Here is a 16,914-nt window from a genome sequence, read left to right as displayed (position 1 = left end):
CCCAGGTTAAGCCTACACCTGGATGGAAAGGCATGCTCCTGCTCATCTTTTTTAGTCCAGGACTAAATGTAATATGTGTTGGGTGGAAACTTGGCCCTTAGTACTAGATCCCATGTCATAATAGTATCATAATCAGTAGGCTGGTTATAAGGGACGCCTTTGATCTGTTACTGTACGTGCGATTCTAACACTGCAGTGACTTATCCAAACAGATTGGAAATTGGTCTGCCTTTGAGGGGGCTGGTTGGGCTGGTCTCCCCCCTTTCTCCCTCCTCCACTCCCTCCCCCGTCCCTCTGAAGGAGGTGCTGTGGATGATCTGGGTCTTATGGCGTCCTCGGTGGAGCCGTGCGTTGATCCGACTTAGAGACGACTTCCTCTGAACAGCCTTGCTCCTTCCTGCCCCCCCCCCCCCCCCCCCCCCCCCCTCCCCTGATCCATTCAGCAGCCTCAGTGGGTTCAGGTTGGACTGGAGAACTCTGGGTAATCTCCACCGCCCCCCTTGTGCCCCGCTGTCTGCGTTCTCCGTGTCTGATTCTCCTCCTCCTACAGGGCTGGTCCCACCCCCTGGCTCCAGGGCTGCAGTAGAGGAGACTCCATGGGGAAGGTACTGGCCAGCTCTCCTCCCACTGTAGTCTCTGGCCTCTGGGTCTACAGACCACTGGTCTACCAGCACATGCACCACCTGACAATCACAGCACAGAAAACTTGATTTAAACCACCTAACAAGCACGCCACAGAAAACAATATCAGTGGACAGCAGGGCAGAGTGGAGGGCTGGGCAGGAGGACAGCACCTACCTGTGTGTGTCCATGCATAGCGGCCAGGTGAAGGGGAGTGTACCCAGCACTAGAGCGTACATTAACATCCACAGGGACATTGTTCTGCTTGGCATGCTCCAGTAGCTGTGTCAACAGCTCCTCGTTGCCCTGCTTGGCAGCCCAGTGGAGGCAGGAGAAGCCCGTCACAAAGTCCCTCTTGGTCAGCAGGCTGGGGTCCAGGATCAGCAGCGGATACAGACTGTCCCACTGACCGTCCGAGGCACACAGCATCCACTCGTGCTCCAGGGGGTCCAGGGCAACTGAGACACAGTCCCCGTCTGCAGACGACAGCAAGAGGTGGAGTCACCGTCGCTCCTGACAGAGTCTCTGAGACGAGAGCCACGGTTGATCAGAGACCGACGTACCTGGAGACAGGCAAAGACAGAAAGGAACAATTAGTAGGCTACATCTCAGAAAAGGCAGCCTAAACAACCTTAGACCAGAACCAGTGATAGAATAAAATGAAAGTGTGAGTCGTCTACCTGTGGGGAGCTGCTCATCATCAGCTCTATGAAGTTCCTGCGGCTCGCTCTTGGGGGTGTTCCAGTCTCCATCCAGTCCCTCCCACCCCCGTCCTCTGACAGAGCGCTGGTCAGCAGAGCCCTCTGGGAGCCCCGGGAGGTCCTCCTACTTCCCCTCACCTGCACCTGGCCAGCCAACACACCTGAGTCTGTCCCCAGTGCTGGAGCTGACTCTCTCCTCCTCCTGTCTCTTAGCTTCACCTCTCCACCAGAGAAGGTATCATCACTAACTTCTCTAAGCTTCACCTCTGTGACTCCACCTGAGGTAACATCAATAACTTTACCTTCCTCTAGGCAGCATGGATGATGAACATTACCGTTTGATTCCATGTCATTATCAAGCCAAGATAGGGCGTCGGGTGCATTTGAGTCTTTTTCAGGTGAATCACATGTATCACTAGAATGTCCGTTTCCATCTCGGCTGGCATTGCTGCTCCCACCCCTTCTCCAGATTCAGATAGTGGGCGGTCCCTACCACACACCCGTTGCCGTTACACTCTCCATCGTTGCCAGGGTCTGTGTGCTTCACGGAGCTTGTGCTGTTTTCCTTCAAACACACGAATTTCACTCCATCCTCCAGTTTTATGAAAGCAACGCTGTCAACGTGACGGTTCAACCTTTCATTGAACAGTGTTTTCTTTGACGCATCACCTTTCCACACTGATTCAAAATGATCAATCAGGTCCATATATCTGACCAACCCTCCTCTCTCCGTCAGGAACTCCAGGACGGCTTGTTCTTGTGCATTCGGTCGCCATTTAGAATAAATAGTGGAAATAGCCAACACAATAATAACGATTTAAAATGTTTCTTTCCCACGTTGCATCGTTTCATCCGTGCATCACTGACAGGTCTCTGAAGTACGCCGATAACAGCATATTCATTATCACCATCATCCTAATCCCTACTCTCCGAGTCTCTCCTCCAAGAGACAAACCGTGTGTGACAGACAGGGGTCGCAGTAGCATCAAAACATCATCCCCTCCCCTAGCAACGTAATTAGAGATCAGTGAAACTGGCATACTTGTATGGCCATTTTGGATCCAACGTTCTGTTTGAAATGAACAGGGGTTCCATCCATGACAGAGCCACCATGGTAGCAGTGGAAGGTTTTTATTTGGATGATACCATTGTGTTTAAAGAAGGGGTTACCAGTCATTTATGTAAGTGCAACGTTATCTACACTCATACAAACCGCTGCTGTTCACAAAGAAAGCGAAACATTCCCGAAATGTAGCCTAAAATTGCGTTTTATTTATGTGAATTGCAGAGTAAAAAATGAGGGGTTCAACAACGGTTCTTCTAAGATCCTTAAAGTTCCTTGAAGAACCTTGGGGTTCTTGACACTGAAAAATGCCCCCAAAAGGTTCTTCCAAGAACAGTCCTAGCTTGCTTGCTATATGAAAATCGAATTATTGCATGCGCCGTGCCTAAGAACAGCCCTTAGCCGTGAGATATTGGCCATATATCACAAACACCGAGGAGCCTTATTGCTATTATAAACTGGTTACCAACGTAATTAGAGCAGTAAAACGAAATATTTTGTCATACCCGTGGTGGTCTGATATACCATGGCTTTCAGCCAATCAGAATTCAGGCTCAAACCACCCAGTTTATAAAGGGAAAATGCACGCTTTAGAATGCCCTTCAAGTCTATCTGAAAGGAGTATTCAACAATGCACGGTATAAGTTAGAATATGTTAAACACTATTGCTGCATTGATGACTAAACTGCTCCCTTATTTGTGTGTGTCTATGTCTACAGGTATACTGACGAGGAGGCACACAAATGTATGTACAATTGGTATTGGTTTGCCGCATAATGTTATGCAGATCACATGTATCAACTACAGTTAATTGTAATGGTTTCTCTAAAACCTTGTAGGACTCTTCAATGAAGATCCCAAAGGACTCTACATTATGGACAAGGTATGTGTATGAAAACCGTTGTCAAAAGTGAATACTTTTTTTGACCACAAAAACCAAGGTATGAATACTGTCATGTGTACGTTTTGTTAATCATCTGTATAATTATATTTTTTTGTACTCACAAACTTCATCCTCCCTACACCTCTGATGAATATAACAGGAAACCTGTTCGATCACCATGCACTGCAAAATGATTCTGGCTCCGGATAGCCTACAGAGGACATTCATACATTAACATCACATGTAAGGTGATGAAACCCATTGGACTTGGCGCTCTGCTGGGAGATTACCTCATAATTGGATTTTAAAATGTTGCTTTGCCATTAAAATTATAATAAACACGGACAACTAAAATATGTGTTATTGTTATACTGATTAATAATAATATAATCATCTAATTAGATATTTTTCTACGTTTCCTCTGCTGTGTCCTGGTGCGCATTCAGCAGGATACAATGTTTTGGAATGTTCAGATATAACTAGGTAATGTAGCTAGAACAAACATGCTTCTCCGACAAGGAATCATTTCCTATGTATTAATTTGGCATTTCTGTTGGCATTTCTATCTGCAACGTTTGGCAAAGGAACGTGGCCCTGGCCGTTGTCCTCATGAAAATATTTGTGGTTGCAGTGTAGTACTGACACTAGAGGGCGCGAAACAACTGCTTAAACTATAGAGACAAAATGCCATGCACTATGATACATTTCTCCTTCAAAAGTATTTCTCATTCTCATTATATAATTGATATATTAACAACGACCTATAGAACACTCAGAATAACAACAAAGAATACGAGTTATTTTTATCAATCTCTCAAGAATGTATGCTTTATTCTTTTCAGCTATATTTCTGGTGGTCTGTAGACTATTTAAAGGGTGTTTACTGCCCTACTGAGATGATCTATGATCTTCAGTGTTCTCTTCACGAAGCTCTATGCCCTTCTCACCTTCTCCTGACACCCTGCTGTGCTGCCTGGCTCACTGCCACACCACAGGTCTGGAATGTGGCCAGTTGATGCTGTGGAATCTACATAAATACAGTATCTGCAGCAGCTGAGCTGTGTATATAGAGGTTTTAGGCTTGGTGAGGGACTGAACGAGGTCAAACCTATCTTGTGCTGGACCAGGGGTGTTTGTGTGTGTGTGTGTGTGTGTGTGTGTGTGTGTGTGTGTGTGTGTGTGTGTGTGTGTGTGTGTGTGTGTGTGTGTGTGTGTGTGTGTGGAAACAGTGGATGAAGCATAGTGTGGGGTGGGTTGGAGTGGGTAGTGGGCTGGGTTGACCGTGTTGAGGAGGATGGGTATCTGGGTCGGGGTGACTTTCACTGTATCCTGAATAGAACACACCAACACAGAACCTGGCATGCTGAAGTGCTGTTGGCATCAGAGAAGTGTTGACTAGAATGGTGATCAGTGTCCTTACAGCCCAGTTTCCTAAACACACACACACCTCTCTACCATGTGATGACACACATACACACAGTGTCACACACACACACCTCTCCACCTATATAGCAATGTGTGTCAGCCAGGCCTTAGCTTCACTCTAAATGCAAATAGGTGTGAGGTGATTATTCCTGACAGCCTTGCTGTCACCCACCTCCACTGGGACAGAGAGAGGGAGGAAAGAAGAGGAGAGGGAAGTGATGGAGAGGAGGGGAGGCAGTAGTGAGATAGCATGTTTGTCATCAGGCACGAGGCGAGACAGGTTGTATTAAAACAAAGGCATTTATTGCAAAAATGCACTTGACATGAAAAACCAAACCACGAGGTCATCATTACGAGACAATGTTTAATGATCACATGATCACATTGTAGAACGCTGGTCACCAGCGGATGGCAACTCTGGCACCCACGAAATATAAAATCTGGACAATATACAGTATCAGTCAAAAGTTTAGACACAGCTACTCATTTAAGGAATTTTCTTTATTTTTACTATTTTCTACATTGTAGAATAATAGTGAAGACATCAACACTATGAAATAACACATATGGAATCATGTAGTAACCAAAAAAGTGTTAAACAAATCAAAATATATTTATATTTCACATTCTTCAAAGTAGACACCCTTTGCCTTGATGACAGCTTTGCACACTCATAGCATTCTCTCAACCAGAATCATGAGGTAGTCACCTGGAATGCATTTCAATTAACAGGTGTGTCTTGTTAAAAGTTAATTTGTGGAAATGTTTTCCTTCTTAATGCGGTGTGTGGTGACAAGATAGGGGTGGTATACAGAAAATAGCCCAATTTGGTAAAAGACCAAGTCTATATTATGGCAAGAACAGCTCAAATATCATTACTTTTAAGACATGAAGGTCAGTCAATTTGGAAACATTTCAAGAACTTTGAAAGTTTCTTCAAGTGTAGTCTCAAAAACTGTCAAGGGCTATGATGAAACTGTCTCTCATGAGGACCGCCACAGGAAAGGAAGACCCAAAGTTACCTCTGCTGCAAAGGATAAGTTCATTAGAGATACCAGCCTCAGAAATTGCAGCCCAAATAAATGCTTCAAAGAATTCAAGTAAGACACATCTTAACATCAACTGTTCAGAGGAGACTGCTGATCTCCACATGTGTGGTTCCCACTGTGAAGCATGGAGGAGGGTGTGATGGGGGTGCTTTGCTGGTGACACTGTTGGTGATTTATTTAGAATTGAAGGCACACTGAACCAGCATGGCTACCACAGCATTCTGCAGCGATACGCCATCCCATCTGTTTTGTGCTTAGTGGGACTATCATTTGTTTTTCAACAGGAAAATGACCCAAAACACACCTCCAGGCTGTGTAAGGGCTATTTGACCAAGAAGGAGAGTGATGGAGTGCTGCATCAGATGACCTTGCCTCCACAATCACCCGACCTCAACCCAATTGAGATGGTTTGGGACGAGTTGGACCGCAGAGTGTAGGAAAACCCAGCCACAAGTGCTCAGCATATGTGGGAACTCCTTCAAGACTGTTGGAAAAGTATTCCAGGTGAAGCTGGTTGAGAGAATGCCAAGAGTGTGCAAAGCTGTCATCAAGGCAAAGGGTGGCTACTCTGAAGAATGTAAAATAATTTTGATTTGTTTAACACTTTTTGGGTTACTACATGATTCCATATGTGTTATTTCATAGTTTTGATGTCTTCACTATTATTCTACAATGTAGAAATTAGTACAAATAAAGAAAAACCCTTTAATGAGTAGGTGTGTCCAAATTTTTGACTGGTACTGTATAAATATATATATTCTTTATTTTCTTTGCAGTAATGTAACACTTCTCTTGTAACACTTCTCTCATAGTTAGACAGCATTAGATCAGCATGAAAAGTCAGTGGCACAGTACTCACACCAGACAATCTGTAAAGTCTTGTCAGTGGCACAGTACTCACACCAGACAATCTGTAAAGTCTTGTCAGTGGCACAGTACTCACACCAGACAATCTGTAAAGTCTTGTCAGTGGTACTGCACTCACACCAGACAATCTGTAAAGTCTTGTCAGTGGTACAGTACTCACACCAGACAATCTGTAAAGTCTTGTCAGTGGTACAGTACTCACACCAGACAATCTGTAAAGTCTTGTCAGTGGTACAGTACTCACACCAGACAATCTGTAAAGTCTTGTCAGTGGTACAGTACTCACACCAGACAATCTGTAATGTTTTATCAGACAAACCAGAAACAGTTGACCTGAACACACTGACTCATGGGAACACTGGGGAGCAGGAATAGCAAGATGGGCGATGTGTGGTGACTGAATCATGTGGAAGTGCTGCATCTCCAACAAGGAGGTGATTTAGCTCCATAGACAAATAGTAGAAACAGACAAACAGGCTGGCATTTTGGGTTCAGTAGAAACAGGGTTACAGCTGGTTCATCTGGGGTTAAGGGTTGCTTCTGGACCGGGTTTCACTCTATTCTCTCTCTCTCTCTGAGGAGGAGGGGAGAGACTGGGACCCATCCAGTCCTTTCACGTCACAGTGTGTGTGTTGGTGTGTATGTGTGTGTATCAGGGCTTGATGGAAAGACTCTAATCTCCTCTGAATCTCTGGGTGTTTAAAGTCATCTGTCTGTCACCCAACTAAGGGATTACCCAGACTCCCTGCTGCTGTTACTCGAATCAGAACCAGATGGTCTCACACACACAAGGGTGTGCTTTGTGCTGAGATGGAGTGTGCTGTCTGTCTATTGTAGATCTAGTCTCATCTGTGCTGTAGCCAACTTGTTCTGGCCTTCCTAACTCTGTGCTTCTGTTTCACTATGTCTTCCTGACCTGTAGACTTATGTGCTTTACTCTTCTAAACCAGTTGATCCTACTTCTGTTGTTGAACAGTTGTTTTGTGCTGAGTCAATGAGACAGTAGTTGTGTGCATAGATAGGAGTGGACCACTGTTGTGTGCTTAACCAATGAGAGAGGAATACTGCTGTGTGCTTAGCCAATAAAAAAGGACCACCATTGTGTGCTTAGCCAATGAAAGAGGAGTACTGTTGTGTGCTTAGCCAGTGAAATAGGAGGTTTGATGTAGCTTGCCAGACGTGAGGTATGTTTAAGACCATTTGAGACCGTTGGTGTGCTTTCTGTCCCGTTGTTGAGCTGCCACATGGCTGGTATTAACCACTGCTGGTCACACGCGCATGCACTCACACACACACACACAACACACACACACACACACACACACACACACCACACCCACACACACACACACCACACACACACACACACACACCACACACACACACACACACACACACCGACCAGAAGGAACAAGTATCAGGTAAGCCAGGGTCTTTAGGTGCTTCTGTAACCAGTCCGGCCTGTCTCTAGCCATACCACACATTCATATGGACACTCATGTTTAGAGCATATACACACTGAAGCAGTAGAAAAATACTATGCACCGCCTGATGATGTCAACATCATAAGTCATTGATGAGGTTGATGAAGGACCCCTCCCATACCTGTCCTGGGAGTGCCTGCGTGGATAAAGGCCCCTGCTCCTATGAGGCTGGTTGGAGCTGGGGTGGCGGTGTGTGTTGTGTTGTGTGTGTGGGTATTACTATCCTTGTGTGTACTGGAAATCCTCACAAGGATAGTAAAAAAAAAGGAAAATGATCCCCCATGGGGACATTTCCCAGGTCCTTATGAGGACAAAGGCTATTTTAGGCATAGAGGTTAGGTTTAGGGTTAGGGTTACAATTAGGGTTAGGGTTTGAATTAGAGTTAAGGGTTAGGGTTAGGGGTTAAGGTTAGGGTAAGGGTTAGGTTTAGTGTTAGGGTTAGGGAAAATAGGTTTAGGGGAAGTAGGATTTTGAATGGAAATCAATTTTAGGTCCCCACAAGGATAGTAAAAATACAGTTGATGTCAGAAGTTTACATACACCTTAGCCAAATACATTTAAACTCAGTTTTTCACAATCCCTGACATTTAATCCTAGTAAAAATTCCCTGTCTTAGGTCACTTAGGATCACCACTTTATATTAAAAATGTGAAATGTCAGAATAATTGTAGAGAGAATGATTTATTTCAGATTTTATTTCTTTCATCACATTCCCAGTGGGTCAGAAGTTTACATACACTCAATTAGTATTTGGTAGCATTGCCTTTAAATTCTTTAACTTGGGTCAAATGTTTCAGGTAGCCTTCCACAAGCTTCCCACAATAAGTTGGGTGAATTTTGGCCCATTCCTCCTGACAGAGCTGGTGTAACTGAGTCAGGTTTGTAGGCCTCCTTGTTCGCACACGCTTTTTCAGTTCTGCCCACATATTTTCTATAGGGTTGAGGTCAGGGCTTTGTGATGGCCACTCCAATACCTTGACTTTGTTGTCCTTAAGCCATTTTGACACAACTTTGGAAGTATGCTTGGGGTCATTGTCCATTTGGAAGACCCATTTGCGACCAAGCTTTAACTTCCTGACTGATGTCTTGAGATGTTGCTTCAATATATCCACACAATTTTCCTGCCTCATGATGCCTTCTATTTTGGAAAGTGTACCAGTCCCTTCTGCAGCAAAAGCACCCCCACAACATGATACTGCCACCACCGTGCTTCACGGTTGGGATGGTGTTCTTCGGCTTGCAAGCATCCCCCTTTTTCCTCCAAACATAACGATGGTCATTATGGCCAAACAGTTATATTTTTGTTTCATCAGACCAGAGGACATTTCTCCAAAAACTACGATCTTTGTCCCCATGTACAGTTGCAAATGGTAGTCTGGCATTTTTATGGAGGTTTTGGAGCAGTGGCTTCTTCCTTGCTGTGTGGCCTTTCAGGTTATGTTGATATAGGACTCGTTTTACTGTGGATATAGATACTTTTGTACCTGTTTCCTCCAGCATCATCACAAGGTCCATTGCAGTTGTTCTGGGATTGATTTGCACTTTTCGCACCAAAGTGCGTTCATCTCTAGGAGACAGAACGTGTTTTTTCCTGAGCGGTATGACTGTTGCATGGTCCCATGGTGTTTATACTTGCGTACTATTTTTGTACAGATGAACGTGGTACCTTCAGGCATTTGGAAATTGCTCCCAAGGATGAACCAGACTTGTGGAGGTCTACAATTTATTTTCTGAGGTCTTGGCTGATTTCTGTTGATTTTCCCATGATGTCAAGCAAAGAGGCACTGAGTTTGAAGGTAGGCCTTGAAATACATCTACAGGTACACCTCCAATTGACTCAAATTATGTCAATTAGCCTATCAGAAGCTTCTAAAGCCATGACATCATTTTCTGGAATTTTCCAATCTGTTTTAAGGCACAGTCAACTTAGTGTATGTAAACTTCTGACCCACTGGAATTGTGATACATTGAATTATAAGTGAAATAATCTGTCTGTAAACAATTGTTGGAAAAACGACACGTGTCATGCACAAAGTAGATGTCCTAACCGACTTGCCAAAACTATTGTTTGTTAACAAGAAATTTGTGGAGTGGTTGAAAAACAAGTTTTAATGACTCCAACCTAAGTGTATGTAAACTTCCGACTTCAACTGTATGCTCTGTGTGTTTGTGTGTGTGTGTAGCGATCCTGTTCAGAAGATTTCTACGAAGCTGCCGGGGAAGAGCCCAGTGCGTCCAGTCCTCTGCAGAGTGCCTTTGTACCAGCCATCTTCTCTCTTCTTATGAACAAACACCACGTCTCCCTCTCTCAGCTCGATCTCTGCCTCGCTCTGAGGGGGGTAGGGCACCACCACACGATACCTAGGGAGGGAGAGTTAGGAAGAATGATGCACTGTAACTCATATTAAGACACACACACACACACCAAAACACACACACACACACATGCACACACAGTAAGAGTTGATATATGCAGCTACTCAGGTCAACATCATTCAGCAGTTTTGTACATAAACGGCTCACAAAGTGCTTGACACTTTGGAGTAGTGTGTGTGTGTGTGTGTGTGTGTGTGTGTGTGTGTGTGTGTGTGTGTGTGTGTGTGTGTGTGTGTGTATGTTAAGTTAAGCAGCTGCTCTCAGAGAAAAAATACATGTCTGTGTAAACCAGAGGAGCTATAGCTCACAGTGACCGCTGAAGGACTGATAACCTACAGCTAGTATCAAGCTCCAAGCTGTGAGTGTGTGTGTGTGTCTGTGTGTGTGTGCGTATGTGTGTGTGTGTGTGTTTCTGTGTGTGCGCTAGTACTTGCGCGTGCTTGCGCTTGCTTGCGTGTGCGTGTGCTGGAGGGCACTATTATCTCTGACACACAGTGATGGGGATAGGAGAAGAGTGATGATCAGAGGCTCAGTTCTTTTTTGTGCTGCCGTGGCGTAGACTAGTGTATGTTTCAAGGTGTGTGTATGAGTGTGTGTAAACACAGTATATTTGTTGTAACACAGTATATTTGTTGGAACACAGTATATATTGGTGTAACCCTAGATTGTAAACTGACATGGCCACATGGTTTGTGTCTCTTTGTTAACAAGAACTTGTGCACAATCTCTTATATGAAGGAAGCCTCAAAGTTCTGCTTGCCTGAATTAGAACACCTCATGATAAACTGTCGACCACACTATTTACCAAGAGAGTTTTCATCTATATTTTTCATAGCTGTCTATTTACCACCACAAACCGATGCTGGCACTAAGACCACACTCAACGAACTGCAAACAAGAAAATGCTCACCCAGAGGCAGCTCTTAGTGGCCGGTGAATTTAACGCAGAAAAACTGAAATCTGTTTAGCCTAATTTCTACCAGCATGTCACCTGTGCAACTAGAGGCGAAGAAACGAAGAAAATATGCAATAAAAAGTTCCGCCTCGCCCTCCATTTGGCAAATCTGACCATAACTCAATCCTCCTTATTCCTGCTTACAAGCAAAAACTCAATAAGGAAGTACCAGTGACATGCTCAATACGGAAGTGGTCCTCAGGTGGTAGAGAATGGTGCGTGCAGCGCCAGGATATGGGGTTGATTCCCAGGACGACCCGTGAGTAAAATATATTCATGACTGTAAGTCGCTTTGGATAAAAGTGTCTGCTAAATGGCATATTGTAACGTCCGTCGTTAAAGGTAGACCAAGGCGCAGCGTGTGTTGGGTTCATCATATTTATTTAACGGAAACAACACAAAAAAAACAAAACAATAAACAACACAACGAACAAAAAGTTTTGCAGGCTACTAACAGCAATACAAAAACAAGATCCCACAAACACAGGTGGAAAAAAGGCTGCCTAAGTATGGTTCCTAATCAGAGACAACAAGACAGCTGCATCTGGTTAGGAACCATACTCGGCCCAACACAAAGAAATACAAAACATTGAATGCCCACCCCACACCCTGACCTAACCACATAGAGAAACAAACCCTCTCTCTCAGGTCAGGGTGTGACACATATATTATTATATTAGATACTATAAGTAGTCCAATGACACGGATGCTAAGCTATAGGACTGTTTCACTAGCACAGACTGGAATATGTTACGGGATTAATCCGATGGCATTGAGGAGTTTACTACCTCAATCACTGGCTTCATGAATAAGTTTATTGAGATTATAATGGCGCCAGAGGGGATGGCTGCTGTTTTACGGGCTCCAATCCAACTGTGCTATTTTTATTTATTTTTTCTCGCATTGTTTGTAACTAATATTGTACATAGTGTTGCTGCTACCGTCTCTTATGACCGAAAATAACATCTGGATATCAGAACAGCGATTACTCACCTCGAACTGGATGAAGATTTTTTCTTTAATGAGTCCGACACGAAGGTTGAACTGCTTTGTTGAGACAAGGCCCAAATCCCGTCATAAGCGTGAAGAAAAGAAAGAAAAAGGGGGAGGGCAGGGTGCCTTGTATGAATTCGCCGACGAGTAGGTAAACCACCATTACCCTCTGTATTATTGGCTAACGTGCAAACATTGGAAAACAAACAGGACGATCTATGATTGAGACTATCCTACCAACGGGACATTAAAAACTCTAATATCTTATGTTTCACAGAGACTGAACGACGACACGGATAATATAGAGTTGGCTAGCTTCGATGTGTTTCGGCAGGACAGAGCAGCTACGTCTGGTAAGATGAGGGCGGGGGTGTGTGTCTATTTGCCAATAACTGCTGGTGCGCGATGTCTAATATTAAAGAAGTGTCGAGGTATTGCTCGCCTGAGGTTGAATACTACACGATAAGCTGTAGACCACACCATCTACCAAGAGAGTTCTCATCTATATTTTTCATAGCTGTCTATTTACCACCACAAACCGATGCTGGCACTAAGACCGAACTCAACGAGCTGTAAAAGGCCATAAGCAAACAAGAAAATGCTCATCCAGAAGCGGTGCTCCTAGTGGCCGAGGACTTTAATGCAGGCAAACTACTACCAACATATCACATGTGACACCAGAGGGAAAAAAAACTCTAGATCACCTTTACTCCACACACGAGATGTATACAAAGCTCTCCCTCTCCCTCCATTTGGCAAATCTAACCAGAAGCCATGGATTTCAGGCAACATCCGCACCGAGCTAAAGGCTAGAGCTGCCGCTTTCAAGGAGAGGGACACTAATCCGGACGCTTATAAAAATCCTGCAATGTCCTCAAACAAACCAACAAACAGGCAAAGTGTCAATACAGGACTAAGATTGAATCCTACTACACTGGCTCTGATGCTCGTCGGATGTGGCAGGGCTTGAAAACTATTACAGACTACAAAGGGAAACCCAGCCGAGCTGCCCAGTGACACAAGCCCACCAGACAAGCTAAATGCTTTTTATGCTCGCTTCGAGGCAAGCAACAGTGAAGCATGCATGAGAGCACCAGCTGTTCCGGACGACCGTGTGCTCACGCTCTCCATAGCTGATGTGAGCAAGACTTTAAAACAGGTCAACATTCACAAAGCCACAGGCCAGAAGGATTACCAGGACGTGTACTCAAAGCATGTGCGGACCACCTGGCAAGTGTCTTCACTGACCATGTTCAACTCTCCCTGGCCGAGTCTGTAATACCTACATGTTTAAAACAGATCACCATAGTCCCCTGTGCCCAAGAAAGTGAAGGTAACCTGCCTAAATAATTACCGCCCCGTAGAACTCACATTGTAGCCCTGAAGTGCTATGAAGAGGGTGGTCATGGCTCACATCAACACTCTAATGCCAGGACGCCTAGACCCACTCCAAATCGCTTACCACCCCCAACAGATCCACAGATGACCGGCAATCTCAATCGTACTCCACACTGCCCTTTCCCACCTGGACAAAAGGAACACCTATGTGAATAATGCTGTTTCATTGACTACAGCTCAGCGATCACACCATAGTGCCCACAAAGCTCATCACTAAGCTAAGGGACCCTGGGACTAAACACCTGCCTCTGCAACTGGATCCTGGACTTCCTAATGGGCTGTCCCCAGGTGGTAAGGGTAGGCAACAACAACATCTGCCACGCTGATCCTCAACACAGGGGCCCCTCAGGGGTTGCGTGCTTAGTCCCCTCCTGTACTCCCTGTTCACCCACGACCTGCGTGGCCAAGCACGACTCCAACACCATCATTAAGTTTGCTGACGACACCACAGTGGGTAGGCCTGATCACCGACAACGATTGAGACAACCTATAGGAGGAGGTCAGAGACTGGCAGTGTGCTGACAGGACAACCACCTCTCTCTCAATATGAGCAAGAACAAAGGAGCTGATTGTGGACTATAGGAAAGGAGGGGCCGAAACAGGCCCCCATTGACATAGATAGGGCTGTTGTGCAACAGGTTGAGAGCTTCAAGTTCCTTGATGTCCACACACAGTTGTGAAGAGGGCACGACAATGCCTCTTCCCCCTCAGGAGGCTGAAAACATTCATGGCCCTCAGATCCTCCAAAATTTCTACAGCTGCACCATTGGAGAGCATCTTGACTGGCTGCATCACCACTTGTATGGCAACTGTTTGGCATCAGACCGCAAGGCGCTACAGAGGGTAGTGCGGATGGCCCAGCGGATGGCCGAGCTCCCTGCCATCCAGACCTCTACACCAGGCAGTGTCAGAGGAAGGCCCTAAAAAATTGTCAAAGATTCCAGCCACCCGTCATAGGACTGTTCGCGTCTGCTACTGCACGGCAAGCGGTACCGATGCACCAAGTCTTGAACCAACAGGACCCTGAACAGCTTCTAGGGTGGAAGGTAGTCTAGCAGTTAAGAGCATTGGGCCAGTAACTGAAAGGTCGCTGGTTCAAATCCCCAAGACAACTAGGGTGAGAAATCTGTCAATGTGCCCTTGAGCAAGGCACTTAACCAAAATTGATCCAGGGTCGCCATCAATAATGGCTGATCCCTGGCTGCGACCCCACTCTCTGAGGGGTGTCTCGGAGAGTGGGAATGCAAAAAACTAATTTCCAATTCACATAATATATATATATATAGTTGCATTTGGAAAGTATTCAGACCCTTTCCACATTTTGTTACTTTACAGCCTTATTCTAAACATTGATTAAATTAATTGTTTTCCTCATCAAATCTACACACAATACCCCATAATGACAAAGTGAAAACAGACGGAAGGCTACTCCTCAGTAAAAGGCCAAGCCCGCTTGGAGTTTGCCAAAAAGCACCTAAAGGACTCTCAGACCATGAGAAACAAGATTCTCTGGTCTGATGAAACCAAGATTGAACTCTTTGGCCTGAATGCCAAGTTGTCCACATCTGGAGGAAGGAAACCTGGAACCATCCCTACGGTGAAGCATGGTGGTGGCAGCATCATGCTGTGGGGATGTTTTTCAGCAGCAGGGACTGGGAGACAAGTCAGGATCCTTGATGAAAACCTGCTCCAGAGTGCTCAGGGCCTCAGACTTGAGTCGAAGGTTCACCTTCCAACAGGACATTGACCCTAAGCACACAACAAGGAAACGGTGGAGTGCCTTCGGGACAAGTCTCTGAATGTCCTTGAGTGGCCCAGCAGAGCCTGGACTTGAACCCGATTGAACATCTCTGGAGAGACCTGAAAATAGCTGTGAAGTGCACGCTCCCCATCCAACCTGACAGAGCTTGAGAGGATCTGTAGAGAAGAATGGAGAAACTCCCCAAATACAGGTGTACCAAGCTTGAAGTGTCATACCCAAGAAGACTTGAGGCTGTAATCGCTGCCAAAGGTGCTTCAACAAAGTACTGAGTAAAGGATCTGAATATTTATGTAAATGTAATATTTACTTCTTTTTTTATTTGATAAATTTGCAAACATTTTAAAAACCTGTCTGCTTTGTCATTATGGGGTAGTGTATGTAGATTAAAAAAACCAACAATGTAATCCATTTTCGAATAAGGTCTGTAACCTAACAAAAATTTGGAAATTTGAATACTTTCCAAATGACCTCTATAGTACATGTATGAAATCGGACAAATGTAAGCACCCAGCTAATTATTATAATTACCCCCAAGCTATATGACTGCTAATACACTGAACAAAAATATAAACACAACATGTTAACACACAAATAGCATGTAAAGAGTTTGTGTTTCATGAGCTGAAATAAAAGATCTGTCACGACTTCCGCCGGAGTCCGGTCCCTCTCCTTGTTCGAGCGGCGTTCGGGTCGCGTCGACGCAACGGCCTTTCTAGCCATCACTGATCCACTTTTCATTTTCCAGTTGTTTTGTCTTTGTTTTTTACACACCTGGTTTTCAATTCCCCATTACATGTTCTTATTTAACCCGCTGGTTTCCCCATGTTTGTGTGCGTGTTTGTTTTATTGTAAGGCTGTATCTGACAGCTGGTATATTGTTACCGGGTTTTGTTATTACGCCCATTTATTTCGTGGTACCGGTATTTTTCCAGCACCATTAGTATGTGTTTATACTGGTGTTTTCTTGAATTAAATACCTTGTCCACGCATCTCAGCTCTCCTGCGCCTGACTCCTTTCACCAGTTACCACAGCCTTAACAAGATCCCAGAGATTTTCCACACGCAAAAAAAAGCTTATTCTGTCAAATTTTTGTGCCCAAATTGTTTACATCCCTCTTAGTGAGCATTTCTCCTTTGCCAAGATAATACATCCACCTGACATGTGTGGCATATCATTGAAGCTGATTAAACAGCATGATCATACACAGGTGAACCTTGTGCTGTGGACAAAAAAGGCCACTCTAAAATGTGCAGTTTGTCATACAGCACAACGCCACAGATGCAATTGGCATGCTGATTGCAGGAACGTCCACCAGAGAACGTTTTGAGAATTTGG

At 44.7% G+C, this 16,914-nt stretch overlaps 1 protein-coding gene and 1 long non-coding RNA gene across 2 annotated transcripts; one reads left to right on the top strand and one right to left on the bottom strand.

Annotated features, from left to right (window-relative positions):
* Positions 1–200: 200 nt before the first annotated feature.
* On the bottom strand, positions 201–1,113 carry LOC115188811 (ankyrin repeat domain-containing protein SOWAHC-like; the record flags this gene model as incomplete). Its single annotated transcript, XM_029747659.1, has 2 exons — positions 201–683; positions 799–1,113. Coding segments are annotated over 2 exons (798 nt in total), but the record flags the coding sequence as incomplete, so codon positions are not given.
* A 1,308-nt stretch (positions 1,114–2,421) lies between these two features.
* Positions 2,422–3,495, top strand: LOC115188809 (uncharacterized). The gene is made up of 4 exons (XR_003876607.1): positions 2,422–2,503; positions 3,105–3,130; positions 3,225–3,268; positions 3,429–3,495. It is a non-coding gene; the product is annotated as an uncharacterized LOC115188809 (long non-coding RNA).
* The last annotated feature ends 13,419 nt before the right edge of the window (positions 3,496–16,914 follow it).

This window comes from Salmo trutta, unplaced genomic scaffold (assembly GCF_901001165.1).
Source record: "Salmo trutta unplaced genomic scaffold, fSalTru1.1, whole genome shotgun sequence".
In the NCBI taxonomy this organism is placed as follows: domain Eukaryota; kingdom Metazoa; phylum Chordata; class Actinopteri; order Salmoniformes; family Salmonidae; genus Salmo; species Salmo trutta.
This window is presented reverse-complemented; position numbering and strand designations above follow the sequence as displayed.